This window comes from Aquarana catesbeiana, linkage group LG13 (genome assembly GCF_042186555.1).
Source record: "Aquarana catesbeiana isolate 2022-GZ linkage group LG13, ASM4218655v1, whole genome shotgun sequence".
Classification (NCBI taxonomy): domain Eukaryota; kingdom Metazoa; phylum Chordata; class Amphibia; order Anura; family Ranidae; genus Aquarana; species Aquarana catesbeiana.
The window spans coordinates 48,060,748-48,085,278 of record NC_133336.1 but is presented as its reverse complement, the minus strand read 5'-3'; the positions used below and the strand labels follow the sequence as shown (position 1 = coordinate 48,085,278).

The 24,531-nt window shown below is 42.9% G+C and overlaps 1 protein-coding gene across 1 annotated transcript in view; it reads left to right on the top strand.

The window, feature by feature from the left end:
* Positions 1-24,531, top strand: part of NID2 (nidogen 2) — a 119,906-nt gene that overhangs the window by 43,408 nt on the left and 51,967 nt on the right. Inside the window, 9 exon segments of the mRNA XM_073609210.1 lie at positions 808-1,409; positions 6,649-6,798; positions 8,620-8,724; positions 8,727-8,864; positions 10,783-10,820; positions 10,822-10,984; positions 13,377-13,604; positions 22,544-22,690; positions 23,711-23,839. Coding sequence (XP_073465311.1) covers positions 808-1,409; positions 6,649-6,798; positions 8,620-8,724; positions 8,727-8,864; positions 10,783-10,820; positions 10,822-10,984; positions 13,377-13,604; positions 22,544-22,690; positions 23,711-23,839 — 1,700 coding nt within the window.

Below are 24,531 nucleotides of genomic sequence, written 5' to 3'. Positions count from 1 at the left end.
TTAAAATCTTTTTTCCTTAAAGGATAAGTTCATTTTTTTTAGAAAAAAAATAATAAATGCACATTTTTTTGCAGGTAAAAAAATGTGCATTTTATTATTATTATTATTATTATATATATATATATATATATATATATATATATATATATATATATATATATATATATATATATAATATTTTTTTTTGGAGCCTACTCACAAGGTATCAGTGCTAGCATTACACAAGCCAAGCACGCTCAACAGTACTTCTTGGATCCATTGGCTGAAAATACGAAAGGAGAAGTACCGCCCCCCTGAAGTTATGTGTTTTAGGGCAGGCTATTCATATTTAATGGGCGGCCAATGGACCCAAAAATTGAACACGCACAATTTCTTTTAATGCATCTCACCACATCGCACAGATGGCTCACCTGGATTGTGCAGCAGTACTTATAGTCCAATTGAATGGCATTGCAATATTCCACAGTGGGTGCTTTTATGCTTTGTTTGTTTGTTCTTTCAAATGTCTGAATGGACTAACTACCACAATTCAAAAACATAATGATGGGTTAATTGGCTTACACTTACAACAATACATATGGTGCTGGCAGGGACATTTAAATTGTGAGCTCTGGATCAATGCATTCTGTAAAACATTTCAGTAAAAAGTGGTGCCACTATAAAATTATTGCTAAAAATTGTTTTATTCAGGCGTTAATGATAAAAGAATACTTTTTTGTGGACTGGCCCCTTAATTTGACCTTGTTATATGTAGTAAGTAGAAGGTTAGTTGGTTTTATTTGTTTCATTTTTGCTCTCGCTCCTTAGAACAAGCAATGTTGGCATTCCTGGAGTGTGGGTCTTCCATATTGGTAGCCTTTCAGAGCTTGATAATGTAATTCCAGCAAAAGTGCCTCACCACCATCCACAGCAACGGGTTGTTCCGCTGATAAACTCGCACAATGACTTTCCCGAACAACAACAACAACAACAACTGGAAAACCAATTCAATGGTGAAAACAACTATGAAGACAACTATGAGGATGAAGACTACCCAGCCGGTCAAACCACTGAGCCACCCACCACAGACAGTGCAATCTTGAACCCTGATAGAACTCATGATTTCATAGACGCTGAGGATCATGCTACTTTATATACACCAAACAATCCTTTACCTCCATCTCAGGAAGAGCCCAGCTGGACTCCTTATGACCCAGACGAGCCTTTAGGTGAGCCTGAGATTCAGCAATCGGAGAGTAGAGTTCTTGGCAACATCCCATCTTACGAAACCCAAGAAGAGCCTTCTGAGGCAGTGTCTGAGGATTTCAATAATGTAACCCCAGATCCAGTGGATCCGCAGAGGCCTGATGTCGTCTATAGGAGTAATCGTTTCTATGGAAATGGGGAAGTGGGAGGACTGGACACTGATGGTAAGACCAGTATGAAAATTATTGTACCATTTGTGTTAAGGTAGCCACTGACAGACAGATGTTTACCTCCCTGAGGGTGACAGACAGGGGTCATCTATCATGGCTTTGTAGTGTCTGATCCTATTGCTGCTTTTTTTTGGTGGCTCATGATAAAATGAAGCTTAGTTAAAGGAGTTGTAAAAGCAGAAGGTTTTTTTTTATCTTAATGCATTCACTGCATTAGGATAAAAAGCCTTTTTGACAGCGGCAATACACAGTCAAATTTAACCCTTTCTTCGACCGATAGCGGGGGTTTTAACAGCACCCGATTTAGCACCGCTGAAATTATGGTAAAGCGGCGCTTTACCGATAACGCGGCCAGATGGCAGTGTGAAATAGCTCTTGAGATAATTCAGCTTCACTTTGTATTGGAAGTTATTCAGGCCAGGCGTACCAGTCCATGCCCATATAAATATAGCCTAGAGAATGTACATCTTTCTATATTGCAATCAGTGTTAATTTCGTCGACTAAAACATTTTAGTCGACTAAATGAATACTATTTTAGTTGACTAAAATGGGACTAAAACTAAAATGCCATTTTAGTCAAAAGACTAAAACTAAACTGAAATTTGACTTCAAAATTAACACTTGTCTGTAGTGCATGTTTATACCTCAATATCATAAATAATAACATTTGATTTTTCACTCCAGCAGTATATAATGAGTTTGGAAGTTGCAGAGGAATGTTAACTAATGCATTACAATTTAACTACACCCATTTGATTTTAGTCGACTAAAATGAACTGGAGATTTAGTCGACTAAATACGACTAAAACTAAAGCAATTGCAGAAGACTAAAATGGGACTAAAACTAAGATGCCATTTTAGTCCTAAGACTAAGACTAAAACTAAATTGAAATTTGCTGCCAAAATTGAAACTGGTTGCAATACAGTATAGGTTGTATTCATCAAGATCAAAATATGGCCACAGCATATGTATTGCAATATAGAAAGATGTACATTCTCTAGGCTATATTTATATGGGCATGGTATGCCTGAGACTGAGTAACTTCCATACAAAGTGAAGAAGATTACATAATGCACAAATATCTTTTCAAGCAATATCTCAGCTGTCCAACTTTCCTATATATATATATTCTCTAACTGGCACTGCTGTTACCTGTGGTTCTTCAGGATTTCCTCCTGTGATGCGATAGGCCCAGGCACTGGCAGCGTATTCTCGGCCACTGACTGATTGCACGCACCTGTGGGAGGAGCTGGCGCCGGCCGGATCTGCATAGCTACGTACATACACAGGCAGGCAGCCAATCCCAGAACAGCCAAGTAGTCGAGCAGCAATTTCCCCCCTTTGCCCTATGCTGCGGACGCCCATGAGGGGCAGTATTCTGTAATCTACAGAACATAGCTTGGAAGGCTAATAAAATATTGAAAGAAGTTCACCATTCCCTACACAAAAAGTTATGGCCTTAGATACTTTACCCCCCTAAATGCTAACTTTAGATTCTGACCCTTAACCCCAATCTTAACCTCCCTGGCGGTATGATTATGTCAGATTTTTGATGCTCAAAGCGGTACAATTGTTTTGCATGGAAATTTGGCGTTTTATATTGTAGGCCTGTAATTCTTAGGAATAACACACTTAAATCTGTCTAAACAAGAGTCTAGTAGACATCCCGGGTATGATGAAGTTTGAAACCCGAAATCATAAATTATAATATAAATAACTATAGATAATTATAACAAATAATATAATAATAAAAATCATTCAATAATTTAATCGGATGAAAAACACAAAAATTTTCTCAGTTGCAGAATTGTCGCTGTCATTACTTTCAGTGTTTGATTACGAATTTCCCCACAAATCACTATCGCTCAATCTGCAAGTGATTCTAATTTACTATCACTCTTTTCTAGCTGGTCTAAAACCGCTTTTGAGTAATGTAATCTGTAAGATTACATTATACTGTATGTATTGTGTGTTTTTAACCTTTTTGAATTTGGCGCCGTTCTCCGTCCTCGTGCGTTGCAACGTTCGCAGGGAACGGCGCTCGGCACTGTGATAGATCGAGCGGAGACACGGCTCACACACACATCGCAGGATCCTGGAAACAAGTTAAGTAAATTTGCCTGGATCCTACGATGCGATCCTGACTGTGACTCGGTATTACCGCTTTTGGTACTGAAAATTCACCCCGAGCCACGCTCGGGAATACCGCCAGGGAGGTTAAAGCAGAAGTAAACTGAGAGATACTTTCCTTAAATTAAATGAGGTCCTACACCAGCATCTTTTTCCAGGCTTCATTTGGGTGCCGATCTTCGGACATCTTGATTGGCTGGTGCAGGAATGCAGTCACCCTGCACATAGGCACTATGCTGGAATCTAACATTCTACAAAATACTGCAGTAAAGAGCCTTGCCTGCTCACCGTTTTTAAATATTAGACTTTAGTTCCACTTTAACCCCTAAAATGCTGTACTAAAAAGTCCACCAAGGGTGCAAAATGCTACAAGTACCGTGCTGAATGCACTGCTGCCAAACTGCTGGGTGACTGATCCTATTGCCCTGCATATTCATATTCAGTGACCTTCATTTGATTTTTTTTTTTTTTCTTTTCTTTTTCATACAGAAAAAATGATTCATTAAACCCAGAGATTTTTATTATCCTACTTGGCAGTGTTTGATTCCATGTGGAACAAAAAAACTGTCAGATTGCTGTACTAACACAAGCAATGTTAGTAGAAGCGATCTCCCTGCTGTGCTATTGTGTTCTGCCAGGGAGACTGCAACACCACACCACGCCCCCCCTGCCTACGTACGCAAGTCGGTGCTTGCAGCCATTGGCTGCCAGCGCTGATCAGATGCTGGTTTTCCAGCATGACCATATGACAAAAGCCGGTCTTGAGGAACAGGGAGCTGTATACACAGGCCCCATGTTGGCCGGTTTTTGACCGGCTGATTTCAGACGATATCCATCCCATGTGTACCTGGCATTAGGGAGACCACGGGCAGTACTGGTGACTAATCCATTGTTCTCTGCCTACATTATTTTGGATATAGCCTCCATAGTACCTCTTTAGACTAGGTTCACATTTTTGCACGGAGTGGCTCACAGCACGGGTCCAGTGCATCCCTGTTCATCATTTTGGGCCCAATTTCAGTCCGAATTTTTGGCTGAATTCAAACCTGAAACGGGCCAGAAGACGCACAGGACTCCTGTGTGAACTGCTTCCATAGAGAGCCGGTCACAGTCTCCTGACATGCCAATCGGATGCGGCAAAACCCACCATCCAGTTCGCACTAGTTTGAACCCAGCCTCAAGGTGTAAGCTCCAGAGTGGTCATCCACTTGCAGTGTGTCACTGACATTGAACAAATTAAGATCTGGGTGACTTCCCTGGAGCTTACACCATGAAAAACGAATTGGCGATGGCAGCGCTCATATTTCTGTCATAATTGGTCACATTTAATGCTAAATTAAAGGGAAAGGAAAAAATCTCTCTTGCAGTAGGGCAGCCTCAGCACTGCGAGGGTTAAATGTCTGTTTTGCTCAGGTGGATCATGAAAAGCACGTTTGCTTACCATACCCATCGCTCCCGCAGTCTCCCTCCAGGCTGTAAGACCTGTCCCAGCAGCCTCTTCTCTACACTCGGCCAATTGCATGTCATCTGACATCATCAAGTCCAATAATGAGCCCATAGCCCTGCTGAGGGACAAGCCACTCGACTCGACCTAACTTTGCCATGTAGGACAGTCCTAGTGCAAGATAGGATTTTTCCTTTTCTCTGAGATTGACTTTAAAGTGTAAGTTCACCTTTACAGAAAAATCTGTAAGGTGAACTTACACAGGTCCCCCTCCTCCGTGTCTGCTCCATAGCTGACAGGACAGGCTATGCAGCTTCTGATTGGTCGGTGCCGCCCATGTGAAGGCGCAGACCAATTGGAGGACATTCACCTCAGAGGATTTCTAAGCCCCGGGCTCCTGACGCGGAAATACCAGGGCTTGGAACCGGGGGGGGGGTGGGGGGGGGGGGGGGGGGGGGGGGGCGAGGAGGGGTACCTGTGTAAGTTCACCTTACAGAGTTTTCTGTAAAGATGAACTTACCCTTTAAGTACACTCTCTACAGACTGGACTGAAGTTGGGCAATTTTGTCTCAGTTCATTCCACCGAAGGGCACCTTGGATTAAGTTTGTAATCAAATCTAGCGCAGTGACTCATCTCTTATTGGGCAGCTCACTCTGAAGTATCATAAAAAGACAAGCTGCATGAATGGAGATAGTTGGGCTGAGCCCTCTTTAGCTAACCCATAGTGCTCTTGGAATCCTTTCTTATATATTCATTCTCTCTCTCTCTCTCTCTCTCTCTCTCTCTCTCTCTCTCTCTCTCTCTCTCTCTCTCTCTCTCTCTCTCTCTCTCTCTCTCTCTCTCTCTCTCTCTCTCTCTCTCTCTCTCTCTCTCTCTCTCTCCCTTCTCTCTCTCTCTCTCTCTCTCTCTCTCTCTCTCTCTCTCTCTCTTCCTTCTCTCTCTCTCTCTCTCTCTCCTTCTCTCTCTCTCTCTCTCTCTCCCTTCTCTCTCTCTCTCTCTCTCTCCCCTTCTCTCTCTCTCTCTCTCTCTCTCCCTTCTCTCTCTCTCTCTCTCTCCTCCCTTCTCTCTCTCTCTCTCTCTCTCTCTCTCTCTCTCTCCCTCTTCTCCCCTCTCTCTCTCTCTCTCCCTCTCTCTCTCTCCCCCCCTCTCCCTCCTCTCTCTCTCCCCCCCTCTCCCCTCTCTCTCATAAAAACTATAATTTGGCCCCAAACCATTCATAACTTCCTTGAAGTTTCTCCCTTCAGCTACAGACAACAAAACACTGCCCAAAGAAACAATCTGCACTCTTGTTCCATTTCCTAACAGAGAACTAGATTCAAGCTTGTAATATTGTTTGGGGTTAAGCCAGGCATAAGAATATATTGTACAGCGCCATTTTGCTTGACACTGGGCGTACAGCGCCATTTTGCTTGACACTGGGCTTGAAGTCACAGCCCGGCCTCCATTCCGTGGTGCGTGGCCTTTATCCCTTTCTTAAATTGTCCTCTTTTCATGCAAAAGGAAGCCAGGACAACAGTAAATTATATCACTTTTGGGGCCGGGGGGAGTTGGGAGACTTTACTGTCAGGACCATTACAACTCTGTACTTTTTATTCCTGAATTATAACATTACAAACTGTTGATAACATTTGGCTCCTGTTTGTTTCCTCCTTGCAGTTCTCACATTCAACCCAGTTAGTAGAGAGACATGTGACAGGAAGCTGGGGTACTGCTCTCCATACGCATTCTGTACAGACTACTCCACCGGATTCTGCTGCCACTGCCAGGACAGCTACTATGGCAATGGCGTACACTGTCTACCAAAAGGTAATCTGTTGTGTAGCTGGATGTGCCGCCGTTACTTTGTGTTTATTCTAGTTGCCCTTCTTCCACTTTCTCTTTTATGTCTCTTGCCTTTCTGTTTCTCCTTTTCTTTTGCTTTTCACTTTCACTTTGCATTATTCACTTTCTTTTTCTCCACTTTCTCTTTCCTTTCCCCTCTAGTTTTTTCTTTCTGTTTTCTGACCTCCTTTTTCTTTCACTTTGGCCTTTCCCTCTTTTACTTTCTCTTGCCTTTTACATCTTTTTACTTTTATTCTGTCTTGCCCACTTTTTGTCCTCCACTTTATGTGTCCTATTTATTTCCCTACTCTGTATCTTTTTTATTTTCTCAGTACCTTTTCTGACAGTTTTATTTTTTTATTTCACTTTTTATTGCCTTTCTGCTTTCCTTTCTTTCTTACTTTCAGGGCGCGTTCATACTAGCAGTTGAGGGTCGGTAACACCCCCGAACCGCTTTCCCCTTAGGTTGCAGATGCCAAAGATGTACACATCACAGGAATTACACCCCCTGTTGCTCTGCAAACTGCACGCAATTGCAGCATGCTAATGCGGGGCTCAGGAAAGCGATATAGCCTAATGCTTTTCAGGGATCAAAGCTCATTCAGTTGAGCCCTTAGTTTGTCTTTTACTTCCTGGTATACTTTTCTCTCTCCCCTCACTTATTTTTATTTCCGGTTCTTAAATGGCACCATCAATTTACACAGTGCTTTATTATTTATTTATTACAGGTACTTGTATAGCAGTGTCAATTTACACAGCTCTTCACATATATATTGTACATTCACATCACTCCCTGCCCTCAAGGAGCTTACAATCTAAGGTCCCTAACTCACATTCATACATACTAGGGTCAATTTTAGACAGGATCCAATGAACCTATCAGCATGTCTTTGGAGTGTGGGAGGAAACTGGAGTACCTGGAGGAAACCCACGCAGGCACAGGGAGAACATACCAACTCCAGGCAGGTGGTGCCATGTTGGGATTCGAACTGACGACCCTAGTGCTGCTAGGTGGAAGTGCTAACCACTTAGCCACTGTTCTTTACACATATATATTGTACTTTTACATCAGTCCCTGCCCTCAATGAGCCTACAATCTAAAGTCCCTGACTTGCATTCATAAATACACATAGTAGGGCCAATTTAGACAGGAGCCATTTAACCTACCAGCATGTCTCCGTCTTCTCTACCTCTACTCTCTCTTCTCTTGCTCCTCTCTCTCTCTCTTTTCGCTCTATTGCTCTTTTCTCTCTCTCTTGCTCTTTTTTTTTCTTCTCTTTGTTTTCTCCCTCTTCTCTGTCTCTAGCGTCGTTTTTTACCTTTTTCTCTCCTCTCCTCTCCTATTATCCAAAATATCTCTCTTCATTTCCTCTTCTCTTTCACCTTCTCCTCCCTCTCTCCGATTTTTTTTTTTTTTTTTTTTTTTCTTTCTGTACGTCACGTCTCTTTTTTTTGCCTTCTCCATTCTCTGCTATGGATTTGCCATCAGTCTGGTGTAGAAGTTCGGAATATGGACCTGTTTTGGAAAAGAGCTGCAGGCACTACTTTACATTAATAAATGAGCATGCTTACCTGTACATTATTGTACTCTGGGCATACAGTACATTGCTCTTGCTCAACCGCCTAGTGTTTACCAATAGCTGGTAACTGAATAGTTTGGGTTGTGATTATCTCCTCCTCCTATTTGGGTAAATTTCACTTCACCTTATGCTTTTACTCTTTTTACCTCCACAATTTACAGCCAGCATCTTCTGTTTACACCCAGTAAGTTGACATTTTTTTAAACGCTTTTTTCCTTATTTGCAGGAGCCCCACACCGTGTTAATGGGAAAGTGAGCGGGAATCTGCTTGTGGGACAGAGACCAGTCACCTTTGACGGGATCGACTTGCATGCATATATTGTGGTGAATGATGAAGAGCTTACACAGCCATCAGCCAAGTCCCTGAACCCGCGTCCTGGTCACTGACACCACTGACGGCCATTGGTGGCCTTTTTGGGTGGCTTTTTGCTTTGGAAAAACCAGGACATCAAAATGGATTCAGTATTACTGGTAAGTAAAATAAAAATGTGGCTGTGTTTGTGTGGTGTGTATGTATACAGTTGGGTCCATATATATATATTTGGACACCGGCACAATTTTATTTTTTTTCAGGTATTTACCAAAACATTCAAGCTATAGTTATATACTGGATATTGCCTGCAATTGCACTCTCTCAGGTTTAATTTGAGGGTATGTACATCCAAATCGGAATAAGGGTTTAGGAATTACAGCTCTTAAGAATAGCCATCCCCCCTATTTCAAGGGACCAAAAGTATTTGGACAATTGAATCAAAAAGCTGTTTCATGGTCAGGCATTGGGCTATTCCTTCATTATTTCTTCATCATTTAAGCCGGTAAACGTCTGGAGTTGATTCCCAGTGTGGTATTTGCATTGGAATCTAATGCTGTGAACCAACATCATACGTTTGAAGGAGCTTTCCATGCAAGTGAAACAAGCCATTGTAAGACTTCAAAAACAAAAACAAATCCATCAGAGAGATGGAAGCAACATTAGGAGTGGCCAAGCAACATTAAACATAAAAAGTCCTGGACGGCCACGGAAGACAACAGTGGTGGATCATCACAGGATCCTCTCTATGGTAAAGAAAAACCCATTTACTGTATCCAGACAAGTGAAGGACACTCTCCAGGAGGTGGGCGTATCATTGTCAAAGTCTGCAATCAGCAGAAGACTTCACAAGAGCAAATACAGAGGGTTCACCACAAGGTGCAAACCATTCTTAAGCCTGAAGATTAGAAAAGCCAGATTAGACAAGCCAGATTAGACTTTGCCAAAAAAAAAAGCATTCTTTGGACAGATGAAACTAAGATTAATCTGTACCAGAATAAAAAAGGAATAAAAAAGTGAGAAGGCTTGGAACAGCTCATGATCCAAAGCACACAACGTCATCTATAAAACATAGTGAAGGCAGTGTGATGACATGGACATGCATGGCTTCCAGTGGCACTGGGTCATTGGTGTTTATTGATGATGTGACAAAAGCATCCGGATAAATTCTGCAGTGTTTAGAGATATACTGTCAGTCCAGAGGGGGTTGGGGTGGGGGGGGGGGGCTGTATATAAAAATGGTTGCAGTTCCTAAATATTTGTACTTGATACATATGTTCAACCCCTTGATTTAAAGCTGAAAGTCTGCACTTGAAATTCATTTGGATTGTTTCATTTTAATTTTATTCTTGTGGTATACAGAGCCAAAAGTGTGAAAATTGTGCCTGTGTCCCAAATATATATATAGATAGACCTAACTGCATATACAGTATATATAATACACACACCCACATTCTTCACCGCAAAAACTCCTGTTCTACCCTGCTGGGTCCGGATGGCCTGACTGTATTTGTCTCCATAATCTGCTGAAAGGAAAGATCAGGCAATCGACAGCTGTACCCGAACTCTGACCTCCCTTGTATCATCATAGGCTTGCTACTCAGCGATCATGGTCCGACGGTTTCTGCAGTGAAAAAGATTTTGTTTAATAGGATTTGGATTGTTGGAGATCTTGCTCGACTTTTGGTCCACTTTAAGGGCTGTCTCACACTTGTGGCTTCACACTCTGTTAATGGGGGGTTTTTTTTAACACTTTTCATGAGCTGCATTGTGTTTTAGGTGATTGTTGTGGCCTTTCCTGGCTTTGAGCAAAAGCATAAAAAAAATTAAATAAAAAATACATAGCAAACCTGGAAAAAGCTTATAAAATGCTTGTGATGAAAGCACAGTGGTGAGAATGGCCCCGTAACATCACCAAGAAGTTGCATGACCATAGGTGAGGTGGAGTGATGGGTCACAGTTCTAGCAAGATACAGTATGTGGTTCTATCGTTCTGCAGCTCTCTCAGTGTGACTGCCCTACCAATAAATCCTTTAGTGTTTTGAACACTGATATGTTCTCTTTTCATCCATTGTTCAGGGGCAAAGTTTGTTCACAACATGGAAGCGGTGTTTTCCCCCGGGAGAAGAAGTCATTCATGTCACACAAACGGCAGAAGGCTTTGATTCAGATAACTATATCCATGTACGGACTACCATTAGGGGGAAGATTCCATACATCCCAGAGACCTCGACAGTGCAAATTGCTCCATACTATGAGATCTACCAGTATTCTGGATCAGGTAAGTGACGTGGGTCAGGTTTAAGGCTGTTTTGAATTGCAATTGATTTCTAGCTAATATATAAGCAATACTAAGCAAAAGTGTTTAACTTTGTAAGTGTCTCACTTATTTTTATTTTTTTTAATCCGTTAACTTGAAGTAGAATAGGAAAGATGTTTTTTTTTTTTTTTTTTTTTTTATTATTATACAGGATTTAAAAGTGCCAGCAGTTTGTGCAGCTCTTTACAAAATGTAGGGAGATAGTACAGATATAATATGATTCAATAGAAGAGAGATCGGAGGGCCCTGCTTTTTAGAGATTACAATCTAAAAGTTGAACATTTGTGAGATTTTACTGCACTCTGTGATCCAGTTGGAGAAGGTTTCCATCACTTCTGTCCCCATTGACAATGTTATCCTCCATAAGCTAGCCTTCTCCTTTAAGATACCTAAACTCTAGCAATAACTGAAACATGTTAGATTGGAAATACTGTGCAATATCTTAGAGTCTGGCTTACCTTTGCAGAACCCCCACTAATTTAACCCGCTCATAGATTGTAAAATGAAAGGGGTTGTAAACCCTCATTTAAAAAAAACATTCCTCTTCTGGGGTCGCCTCGCTTGCGCTCTAGGCCCCTCCTCTTCATCAGATGCCCCAGGGAAAGCCACTTTCTCTGGGGGCACCCGTGTGGTCTCGCTTCGAGTCCCGCTGCTGCGTCCATTGACACAGACAGCAGGACTTGGCCCCGCCCCCTGCTCCCATGTCACTGGATTTGATTGACAGCAGCGGGAGCCAAAGGCTCCTGCTGCTATCAATCTGTCCAATGAGGAGAGAGACAGAAACGGGAGCTGCACATCGCTGGATTTGATTGGGCTCAGGTAAGAAAAGGGGGGGGGGGGGTCTGGGGGGAGCTGCAGAACAGAAGGTTTTTCACCTTAATGCATTCTATGCCTAAACCTTGGGGCTGTACCTTCCACTTTAATAGGGAGTTGTGACCTTGTCACTGCAAAGGTCCCCCGACTGCACATTATCCCCTTACCTACGCTCCAATGCCCAACTAATTCCTCTTCTTTTACAGAAGCTAAAATTGGCTGTGTTGGTGGCCCTGGGAACAGTGATGTCACAGTGCTCAGGCCCATCGGCTGCTGGGTCTGGGCACTCTCACTGGGAGTGGGGTATCTCAACCTATTACAGAATGCTTTGCAATTGCATACATCCCCTGTGTTCACCTGTCACCTACTTCAACTACAACAGCTACCCGATAACGCTGTTTGAAAGTCTAAACCAATTCCTTGACATTGTGTTGCTGTAGGGCACCCCAGGAGCTTCCCATAAGATGGGTGCCTTGGTGTGCAAATTTTGACTTCAGACAAAGTCAACATCTCATAAGGCATTTTGCAGCCCATTGAGAGGCATACCTTGTTGCAAACACTTAGATGTAATTGATACTCTGGTACTCAACTCACAGGTAATTCTACAGGTGTTCTGGATACTACAGCTTACCAATTCTTAGATGTGATGGTTGCATTCGTTTTCTTTTTTAGGCTTTCCTTCTTCTATTTTCATCTGGTGATCTGGCCAGTAAGTCTGTTGTTTTTCAAAAGAGAAAGCTCTCTTCCAGATGTTTAAGATTGAGACAAACCATTTAACACTGACGAGGGTGCTTACAATGATCAGCTTTTATTTATTCATGTAAATCTTTTCTCCAAAAGGAAAAAAAAACAAACGGTTTTCTGTAACTGATTATAAAGTGTGAGCTGAAGTTTGGCTTCAATATGTTAGTGTGTTTAAATCTGCTAATACATATACCACTCCCTCCCCCAAAACTGACAATGCTGCTATCCAAAGGTGCCCCCTGTGCTCCTTCATCCTAAGTGGAATTTAACTTCCACAGCTACACATACCACCTATAAGCTGTTGGGAGTGAAGAAAATACTTTCAGGGTAAAGGAAGTGATTTGGAGCTTTCACAGGGCTGAGGAAGTGGTGACAATCACATGCTGTCCCATACTTATAAATACCAGGTATTTTTTATCCTCTTTTGCTTACTGAACGCAAAGATGATTGGTAAGTATATATAGTATGTTGTAAATTCACTTTAGGATGAAAATCATTACCCCTCTGTGGTTCTTGTCAACGGTTTTACTTTGTTCTGGTTCAGATTTGCTCGGATATCAAACAGCCGCCTAAAAAAAAAGTATTGGCCAGACACTGAGTGGTTTTAAAATGTTTCATATTTAGGAAAGTTAGAGCCATAGGAATGCCAATATTTTTTTTTTTATTTCCTATTTTTTCCTTTTTTTTTTCGCAAAATCCGTTATGTTATGTATCTAGTCTGGATAAAAAATATAAGCTAAAAGAATGTCATCTTTATATGTATAATTCAAGCTATCTTTACTTCTTCTGTCCTCAGTGGTGACCTCCACGGCATACAGGGAGTACACAGTCACCTCTCAGAGCGGTGACATCCAGAGATTCTCTTACCGGTTAAAGCAGAACATTACTTACCAGGAGTGTGGCCACGCACAGAAGTACCCGCCCACTGCGCAGAAGCTGTCCGTCGATCGGGTGTTTGCTATGTATAATAAAGATGAGAAAGTGCTTAGATTTGCCATTACCAGCCATATTGGATCTTTACATGGTAAGTGAGAATGATGTATGTATTTTGTTTAAAGTGGAAGTAAACCCCCCTATCGTTTTTAGCCAGGGAAGCTGCCATCTTGGCCTCTGTTTAATCTACAACTGCCATGATGCTGCACATGTGATCAGTTATGACACCAGCCATTGGATGGTTTGACAGTTTGGTTGAGAGCACAACCAATGGGAGTGTTCCATTTACAGCACGTGCCAGAAAGGTAACTTTTATGTATGGGTTTAATTTCCGCTTTAAGCTACCTTTTAAAGGCCACTGGTCTCTAGTGAATGAATAGGTTGCATTGTCAGTGATGCCATCAGTCTCTAGTGAATGGATAGTCTTCATTGTCAGTGATGTCACTGGTCTTTAGTGAATTGATAGGCTGCATGCTCAGTGATGTCACCGGTCTCCTGTGAATTGATAGGCTGAATGCTCAGTGATGTCACTGGTCTCCTGTAAATTGATAGGCTGCATGCTCAGTGATGTCACTGGTCTCCTGTAAATTGATAGGCTGCATGCTCAGTGATGTCACCGGTCTACTGTGAATTGATAGGCTGCATGCTCAGTGATGTCACCGGTCTCCTGTAAATTGATAGGCTGCATGCTCAGTGATGTCACCGGTCTCCTGTGAATTGATAGGCTGCATGCTCAGTGATGTCACCGGTCTCCTGTGAATGGATAGGCTGCATTCTCAGTAATGTCACCGGTCTCCTGTGAATGGATAGGCTGCATTCTCAGTAATGTGTCACCGGTCTCTAGTGAATGGATAGGCTGCATTCTCAGTGATGTCACCAGTGTTTAGTAAATGGATAGCCTGCCCGCTCAGTGATGTTGGGGTGACCATGTACAGGGGATCATGTGAAGAGTTTTTTTTCTTTTTACCCATAGTGGAAAACCTCTTTAACACTCCGCAGGTTTTGTTTCAGTCCAGGGCATCGTCTTCACAGTAATCGCTTTAAGCGGATGTTCGATGTCCTTTGCCTTGGTGCCATCATTCAGGGATTATTTTCCTCTTTGGCTTCCTTGAGTCTCAGCAGGCCTTTCCCCGGCTTTATTAGTGTTCGTGTGCTGGCAGCGGGCGGAGGAGGTTCTCCTGTTCTGCCTCTTTTCATGTAACAAAGCCCCTTTTCTGCTCAGTAAGGGCATGAGTAATTTGGGTCAGGAAGTCAAGCAACCTAATCTTCTCCATAAAGTCTCTTGGAAGAGGGGTGCCTCCATTCATTAGGCCAACACAAAGAGGAGCTGATAGGCGCGCCTTTTACAATGTCAGAGGAACAAAGCGTGTAGGAAGTGTCGGGGCAAATTACATGCTTGTGAAAATCAAACAGAGCCTTTTGGTTAGGGGCTGCAGGCAATGAAATGTCTTGAGTGACAAAGGCCGGAGTAAATGAAAGCCTTGCTTGGGAGGGGGGGTGGGGGGTGGCCATAAACTCTTCATTAGGATAAGGGCTGGAGAAGGCCAGAGGCCACCAGGCCCCATGGAAAGATGCAATGAGTCTCTCCATGGGGTATGGGCACTTTGTAAAGTTATAAAGCTGAACTCCCGGCTGATATAAAACACAAATTATTGCAGCTCTGTGCTCATTAATCTATCATTAAATGTATTTGTTACTGCAAACAGTGTAAAGCTGGTTATACACATATGGATTTGGATTTTCCGTTCAGCTCGCAGGCTGTCAGTCATCAGAATACCCGAACAGTGCTTGAATCTGATTGGATGCAGGGGCTGTTTGGCCATCAAATTTTCACCCATCCTTCAACACAAATCTTGGAAAATCAAGTCTTTTCGATATTGGTGTTGCCAACAAGGTCACTTATGGAGCCAAAAATACAGAATCTTCAACAATTTGATGCATATCAGCTTAAAGTGATACTAAAGTCTCATTTTTTTTTTCTTTAAAAATAACATACGTTATACTTACCTGCTTTGTGTAGTGGTTTTGCACAAAGCAGTTCAGATCCTCATCTTCTCGGGTCCCTCACCGGCGTTTCTGGCCCCTGACGAGTGCCCCCACAACAAGCAGTCCCTGTTCTGTGTGTGCATTCAGACACAAAGCTGCGGTTTGGCTCCGCCCCCTCTCTCCTCATTGGCTCACTGACAGCAGCGGGAGCCATTGGGACCGCGCTGCCATCTCAGCCAATGAGGAGGGAGAGTGATCACATTTCCTCGGTTCTCAGCTGCAAAAGAACTGGGGAAGGAGAAGCAGCAGCACACTGAGCTTCCCAGTGAAAGGCTGTGCAGCTGGGGCATTTCAGGACAAGTCTGATCATTGGAGGAGAGCAGGCTGAGTTCCCAGCATAGCTAGGGAACTGACCGTAGAATGTTCTCCTGATTAGTGTGGTCAGTTTTTAATAGGAAAGCAGAGGGACTGGCAGGAACACCAGGGATTTCACACAAAGGAAGCAATACAAAGAGAACAGGAGACTTTCTCATACAAGTACATGGTACAGCAGGCACATATTGAGAATATGAAATTTTGGGGTAACAAACGCTTTACAGTACGAATAAGCATTATACAAATAGGCTCAACTAATCAGTGTCTTCCTTTCCTGTCCTTAAAGTAGAACTATAGGCAAAACTTTTTTTTCATTTTGGATAGATTAAGGGAGGGTTATAACCCCTGTCAGTTTTTTCAACACCTGTGCCCTATTGGAGAGATTTACCTTCACTTCCTGTCCCATAGCCAAAACAGGAAGTGAGGGAATCCTGGGTTGTCACCAGAACTAGTGTCCCCATTGGGAAATTTCCCCTCTATTCCGGCTCTGACAACCCCAAATTTTGGATTTTCTTTTACTTTCAATGATAATGATAAACAGGACAAATAGGGTGAATCTCCCTAACTGGGACAGAGACAAGGACAGAGACATCAATAAAATCTGACAGGGGTTCTAATCTTATCGTACTCTATCTAAAACTAAAAAAGGTTTTGCCTTTAGTTGTACTGAAAGGGCTGGTTCACGCCACAAAAACTCCAGATCCATTCCGGATCTGTTTCTGCATGCGCGTTTTTAATTCAAATCTTTTACTTTATTTCAGTGAACAACATTCCATTAATATCACATTCAATTCAACAAAATAATTGCAAAACAACCACCCTGTCCTGATCAGGGGGACTATTATTAGACTTTCCCCTTAGTTGTTTTGACTCTTCCCCCTAAACATGTTATTCATCAACCCCCCCCCCCCAAAAAAAAAGGCAGTATCTCTGCTACTGATATTAATATTACCAATATCTCTCCCACCATCTCCATTCCCCTCCATTCCCCTCCATTCCCCCCAGTTACATGCATCCCGTCCTGAGATCTGGACGGTTACTTGGTGCATTTTCCTCACCCCTCCTGGGTCCTCAACAGTGAGAGTCTCTCCCTCTTCTGAGTTGATAAAGCGATTCCAGGAGACCAGATCTCCCAATATTTCTGTGGTTTCTGCCTCCCTGTCCACACCAGATTCTCTAATCTATTTAGCTCTTCCATCTTCCTGAGCCACCTACCTACCGAGGGTGGTTGTGTCTTTTTCCATCTAAGCGGAATACATGCTCTTGCTGCATTCAGAAGATGGCACAGGATAGAATTTTTATTTTTATATTTTTATATATCTTGACTGGTATTTTAGGGTCGTGTAACCGAAAAAAGATTGGGTCCTCCGAGACCTCAAAATCGCAACACTTTTGAGTGATCCTTTGGATCTCTCTCCGGTAGCTCCTAATTTTGTCACCCGACCAAAAAATGTGTAGTAATGTCCCGCTTTCCTTTTGACAACACCTGCATCTATTTTTATCCATTTTTTCTTCTTTTTTTCACTGTACTTGAGTCCGATGCATTTTTTATGCGTTCCAGTGCATTCCGTTGTGTTTTTGATGTGTTTTACTGCGGTCCAGTGCAGGAAAAATGCAGCATGTTCTACTGTTCTACTGCCCACCTAACGGCCGAAAACCCCCTCAAAAACGGCGGTAAAGCGCCGCTAAAAATGGCGGTGCTTTACCGCCGACGCCCCAGTGTGAAAGGGGCCTAAAGGCCTCTTTCACGTGGGTGCTGGGGCCCATAGTCTGTGAATGAGGCTTGAGTCCCCAGGTGCTATGTGCAGGCAGCCAATCCATGTCTATGGGGATGCAGCGGTTGCACAGACACAGCCACTAGTCCCAGTTTGACAGCTGTGTGGGTGAGCGGCCCCAAATGCAGACATTGTCCGCTCACCTGCACCCTCAAGGACATAAAATTTCCAAAGGCTGCCTGCATGCAGTTGGGGGAGGATGCAGATGTGAAAACTAACGGCTTATGCATGCAGTACAGGTGTCATCCCATCAAAGCATTTTAATATTTGTTTAACTCCTCCCAAGAGCCAGCCCATTGCTTGTATAAGGATTGAGGGCTCTTGAGAGAAGTACTGAGGGTGCTATGGAGGGCATCCTGCTGGCCCCTCCCGCCAGCCATCATTTTCCTGCATTGTGTAGAGAAGCGCAGAGACCCAGTTATTATATACATTTCTGGGCCTAAGATAAAGCATGTAATGAAAACGGAAAGGTTTTCTTTAACCACTTGCAGACCAGCCGTCGTAATTATACTGCGGCAGGTTGGCTCTATTGCGCGAATTGCCGTAGTTGTGCGTCTGTCTGTGCAATAGATACAGTAGGCGCACACACGGCGCCAGAGCTGGTGCGCGTTACCGGCAGCCGCGATGTCTGCCAGCCACCCGTGATCGCTCCACAGAAAGAATGGGGATCTATCGATGTAAACAAACAGATCCCCGTTCTGACAGGGGAGTAGAGAGATTGTCTGTTCCTACTGACTAGGAACAGTGATCTCTCTCTCCTCCTCCAGGCAGTCCCCTCCCCCCACAGTTAGAAACGCCTCCCAGGGAACACATTCAACCCCTTGTTCGCCCCCTAGTGTTAACACCTTCTCTGCCAGTGTCATTTATACAGTAATCAGTGCAATTTTATAGCACTGATCGCTGTAGAAATATCACTGGTCCCAAAAAAGTGTCAAAAGTGTCCGATCTGTCCGCCACAATGTTGCAGTCCTGTTAAAAATCGCTGATCACTGCCATTACTAGTAAAAAAAAAAAAAATGCCATAAATCTATCCCCTATTTTGTAGACACTATAACTTTTACACAAACCAATCAATATATGCTTATTGCGATTTTTTTTTTTTTTTTTTTTTTTTTTTTTTTTTTTTTTTATATATACCAAATATATGTAGAAGAATATATATTGGAATAAACTGATGAAGAAATTCGTTTTTTTTATAAATATTTTTTGGGGGGAATATTTATTCTAGCAAAAAGTAAAATTATCAAATATTTGTCAAAATAATTGTCAAATTGCTTAAATACCACCAAAAGAAAGCTCTATTTGTGGGGGGAAAAAGGACATCAATTTTGTTTGTGTACAGCCCTGCACGACCGCGCAATTGTCAGCGACGCAGTGCCGTATCGCAAAAAAATGGCCTGGTCATTAAGGGGGTAAAACTTTCCGGTCCTTAAGTGGTTAACAATGTCATTAGTATGTTGATGAAGGGGAAGGAGCTAGAGAAGGCAAAATATAAGCAGATTAAACTCCAGCTTTAATTACAGTAAATGAATAACAAAGAACGTCCATTTTCTTAGTGCCACCATCACCACCTCCCCCACTTCATACTCCAATACTTCCCTTAAATAAATAAGGTATAGGCAAAACCAACAAGACATTGAGCACCGCCCCGTAACCAGAAAACTTTCTTATTTTGTAAAGTCGCTCTCACATAAATTATCCACTTACAAGTTTCCACTCAGCTGGATCCCGGCCACAGCTGTATATATGAGTAGGAACAGAACTGAGCGTCTCCTGCTCCTTTTAAAGTTACACAAAACATTATCTTTATTCTTCAAAATGATTCCAACATTCGCTGATCAAAATGGTTTTAAAGCCTTAAAGTGAAGGCAGAAGATTTGTTTTTATCTTAATGCATATTATGCATTAAGATAAAAAGCCTTCTGGGTGCAGCAGCCCCCCTTCATACTTACCTGAGCCAGCCAGCGATGCCCACAAATGCCTTGGTCGTCCGGGACTCTTCCTCCTGATTGGCTGAGACACAGCAGGAGTGCCATTGGCTCCTGCTGCTGTCAATCAAAGTCAGTGAGCCAATAAGGAGATAGAGGGCGGGGCTCTGTGTCTGAACGGATATACGGCGTTGCAGCTCGGCTCGGGTGCCCCCATATCAAGCTGCTTGCTGTGGGGGGGCACTCAACAGGAGGGAGGGGTCAGGAGCACCAAAGCGGGTCCCAAGAAGAGAAAGCTCTAGGCTGCTTTGTGCAAAACCAACTGCACAGAGCAGGTAAGTATAACATATTTGTTAGTTTTAACAAAAAAAAAGACTTTAGTATCCCTTTAATGTTTTTACCTTAATGCATTCTCTGCATTAAAGTAAAGAACCTTTTGTGCCCCTTTCACATGGGGAGGGCTCCATTGGAGGAGTCCTGCTCAAAAGGGAATATGCAGTGGCGGCCTGTCCATTAGGGGCACCTGGGTGCTGCCCCCTCTCTCCAGGCCACCCCCTATATGCTTAATGGGTAGATTTATGCATAGCCGGAAGCTTGACCAGCCATAATCTGCTTTCATTAGAGAGACATGCAGAGACCCAGTAATGACATTGCTGGTTCTAAAATAAGGTATGTGATGAAAACAGAGGATTCATTGGCGGAGGAGTGAAGTAAGAACCAGGGAAGGCAAATTATACAGTTCGGTCCATATATAGTTGGACACAGGCACACATTTAATTCTTTTGGCTCTGTACGCCACCAGAATAAAATTAAAACAAAACAATCCAAATGAATTTGAAGTGCAGACTTTCAGCTTTAATCAAGGGGTTGAACATAAATATCATGTACAAATTTTAGGAACTGCAACCATTTTTATACACAGTTCTCCCATTTTCAGGGGCTCAAATGTAATTGGACAAATGAATATAATCAGAAATAAAATGTTCATTTTTAATGTTTTGTTGAGAATCCTTTACTGGCAATAACTGTCTGAAGTCTGGAGCCCATGGACATTACCAAAACCTGGGTTTCCTCCTTTCTGATGCTTTGCCAGGCTCTAACTACAGCCGTCTTCAGTTGTTCTTTGTGGGTCTTTCTGCCTTTAGTTTTGCCTTCAGCAAGTGAAATGCATGCCCAATTGGGTTGAGATCAGGTGATTGACTCGGCCATTGCAGAATATTCCACTTCTTTTCCTTCAAAAGCTCCTGGGTTGCTTTTGCATCGTGTTTGGGATCATTGTCCATCTGTACTGTGAAGCGTCGTCCAATCATTTTTGCTGCATTTGGCTGAATCTGGGCTGACACTATATCTCTAAACACTGCAGAATTCATCCGGCTGCTTCTGTCTTCTGTCGCATTGTCAATAAACACCAATGAACCAGTGCCACTGGAAGCCATGCATGCCCATGCCATAAAACTGCAAGCTCCACCATGTTTTACAGATGACGTTGTGTGCTTTGGATCATGAGCTGTTTCCAAGCCTTCTCCACACTTTTTTTTTTTTCTTCCCTTCATTCTGGTACAGATTAATCTTTTTTTAATCCATCCAAAGAATGCTTTTCCAGAACTGGTCTGGCTTTTTTAGATGTTTTTTTGGCAAAGTCTAATCTGGCTTTTCTATTCTTCAGACTTGTGAATGGTTTGCACCTTGTGGTGAACCCTCTGTATTTGCTCTCGTGAAGTCTTGATTGTAGACTTTGATAATGAAACGTCCACCTCCTGGAGAGTGTCCTTCACTTGTCTGGATGTTGTGAAATTAGCAGAAGGGGCCCAAAGGGTGGCACTCAAGAGCTGAAATTCCTTGTAGTACGTCACTACGTTCTTGTTTGTGGCAGTACAATTATGTACAGTTAGTATGCAAGACAAGATCCCTGCACACGCCCTTTTGACAAAAATCAGACGCTCGGTTGGCCAACAATCGTACCCTGTGTACGAGGCTTTAGAATCAACTCGTCTTTTTACCTGCTTAATTGCTGAAGAAATAACGAAGGAGTAGCCCACACCTGGCCATGAACAGCTTTTGATGCAATTGTCCAATTACTTTCGGCCCCTTGAAGAAAGGGGGGTGGATGTTCTTAAGAGCTGTAGTTCCTCAACCCTTCCTCCGATTTGAATGTACATACCCTCAAATTAAACCTGAGTGTGCACTTTCAGTCCATATCCATTATATAACTATAGCTTGAATATGTTTTGGTAAATACCTGAATAAAACTAAAACTGTGCCTGTGTCCTATATAATATATATATATATATATATATATATATATATATATATATATATATATATATATATATACACACACACCTAACTGTACTTCAGCCTCAACCCTTTTAAAAATGCCCAATACATATGTGCTACGTCAAAAGGGTTTGCTTTAATGCCCACACTCCACACATTTGCGCTGCTGGGCAGCAGATGTTTGTGGTGAGAGCAAGCTTATTCTGTGCTCCCAGCACAAAGACCGAGCGGTCTTTACCATCAGTAGTTGGCAGGACCAGCTCCTGATCCTGTGACCAATGTGACTGCCCATCACAGTGGTCACATGATTGCTGATCCTTTCTATTGAGGGTCCAGACTAAAGATCAGTAGCTGGTGGGTCCAGCTTCCAATTATGTGACCGTGGTCACATGACTGCCGATCCTTTCTGCCCCCTGGGTTTTCAGAATTATTTAAAGGAACGACTCTGTGGGCAGGAAAGGGTTCATAAAATGAAAAGAATTTTGGTACACGTTGATCAATCTTTTGGTTGGTTTTGTGGTCCCTTTACCAGTAAAACACAAACAAAGGTTATAACCCCTCCCCACTCTGAAAAAGAACAAAATTGGTTGTGGCTGGGGTTCCACTTTAATTATTTTGAAATTTGGTGAACTGCTTACTGAATATATATAAAGTTGGTGCTGATTAAAATGTTTCTTTTTACCCACCAGATTCCTCCCAGGAACCGGCACCAGTTAACCCCTGCTTTGACGGCACCCATCAGTGTGACACCAGAGCTCAGTGCCAGCCAGCGACCGGATTGAATTATAGTTGTGTCTGCGCATCCGGGTACCGGGGAGACGGCCGAGACTGCAATGGTAGGTTCAATAAGTGGAGTGATTTCCCCTGTTCATAAACTTTAGCTGGTTTTCAGTGATATATGGTTGGCTTTATGCCTTTTTATTTTTTTTCTAAAGTCCAACTCCAGTCAAAGTTCAGTTGACTTAAAGGGCTTTTTGAAAGTTTTAATGGTTAAGAACTTAAGAGCATTAACTACAGTTCGATCCCTTTGTGATTCTATTAACATTGACTGCTCAAGCCCTGAAGAGGGAGGAGGCTCCCCCGTGAAGCGTGTTGGCAGTATCTGATTCTCTTAACCATTACATTTTTCAAAAAGTCTTTTAAGTGAGATGAACTTTTGGACCAGGCACTCCTCAGTACACATCCCAGAATTTAATAATCGCTATCAGAGAGGCAGCATAGGACCAGAACAGGGTCCACTCACACTGTAGTTTTTTTTTTTTATCGAGGATCTGTTTCTTTGAAGAGAAACACCCCTTACAATATATCCATCAGAACCAATTTTCACTTCTCTGGGTCCAGAGCTATCATACACACATCAGGCAGTTCCAAAGTCAAGGTTTTATTGTTGTCTGTGGCCCTGTTTAGGAAGTTGTCTCCTCGCTTCCTGATCCAGTGACACCCTGTGTGTCTGAGTCAAACAAGGTGACAGACAGGAATCATAAACTTGACTTGTTATGTCTTTTTTCCTTTCTATTCAAAAATGAAAGCAACTCTGTAAGGGATAAAAAAAATACAGAGGGGAAGAGCTTTTATCTGCACCTCCCCACCGGGCCTGTGTCTCCTTCCTACCTTCTATTCCAGCTCTGCAGCCACCATGAGTTTCTACCACATTTAACACTTCTGGAAGTGTTGGATGCCCGTGTCTCCAGCAGCATGCTATGGTTCTGTCCTCCATTCCCTACATCACTGCTGAGTGGTGTAGGGGTCAGAGAATGCAACTACGGCATGCAGTAGGGGACACAGGAACCGGACAATGGCAAAGAGACACTCCCCCCTTTTGCTCTGATGTGTACAATGCTTGTATTTCTCTCCAGACATCGACGAATGTGAGGAACAGCTTGAAAACTGTGGGCAGAACACCCGCTGTATCAACCTGCCTGGAAGCTTCAGGTGTGAGTGCGTGCCTGGCTACGTGTTCTCGGCAGATGGCCAAAACTGTATATGTAAGTAGCATGTTCCTGTTACATTGCAATGTAACACTTGTAATGCATTGTGTGTGATTGCTTGTTGGATACTCTGGTTAAAGTAGACCCTGAAAGTTTCAACATCTGCTGATACCAGTATCGGAGGTCCGACTGGTGGCCGTGTGGTTGGGCACCTGTACTCAGAGGGTTGGCTTATCCTTTCCACTCCTCTTTTTAGGAATGTTTTTTGATGTCCCAGGTATAAAGGACTGTGTCCCCCAATGAACACACGGAAAACACAATTTTTGTACTCCATGTAAAATCCTGTTCTCCAGGGATTCATTGGAGGATACAGATCCCTCCTATTTGTGTTGGGTCCAGTTGTCCGTGAAGTTGATTTCCTAGATGATGTTTCCCTCCGGTCACTGTCATAGGTTTTAATGCTTGCTACTCCTGACCATGTTCAGCACATATGCAGGGGTAAAGCTACTAGATGAGGCTGTGCCTTTTAGTTTTGTCTAGTGTCTAACCTCCAGCAGTGGTCTTCAAACTGGGGCCCGCGGGCCAAATGTGGCCCTTTTCTTGAATTTATTTGGCCCTTGGGGCACTGTTCTTCCCACTGATACGAGTCATTATTCTTCCCACTGACACCATTGTTGATGCACAGTTGCTGCCACTGACACCGTTGATGAGGCACCAAACCTTTCACTGACTCCAGCAGTGGGGCACCA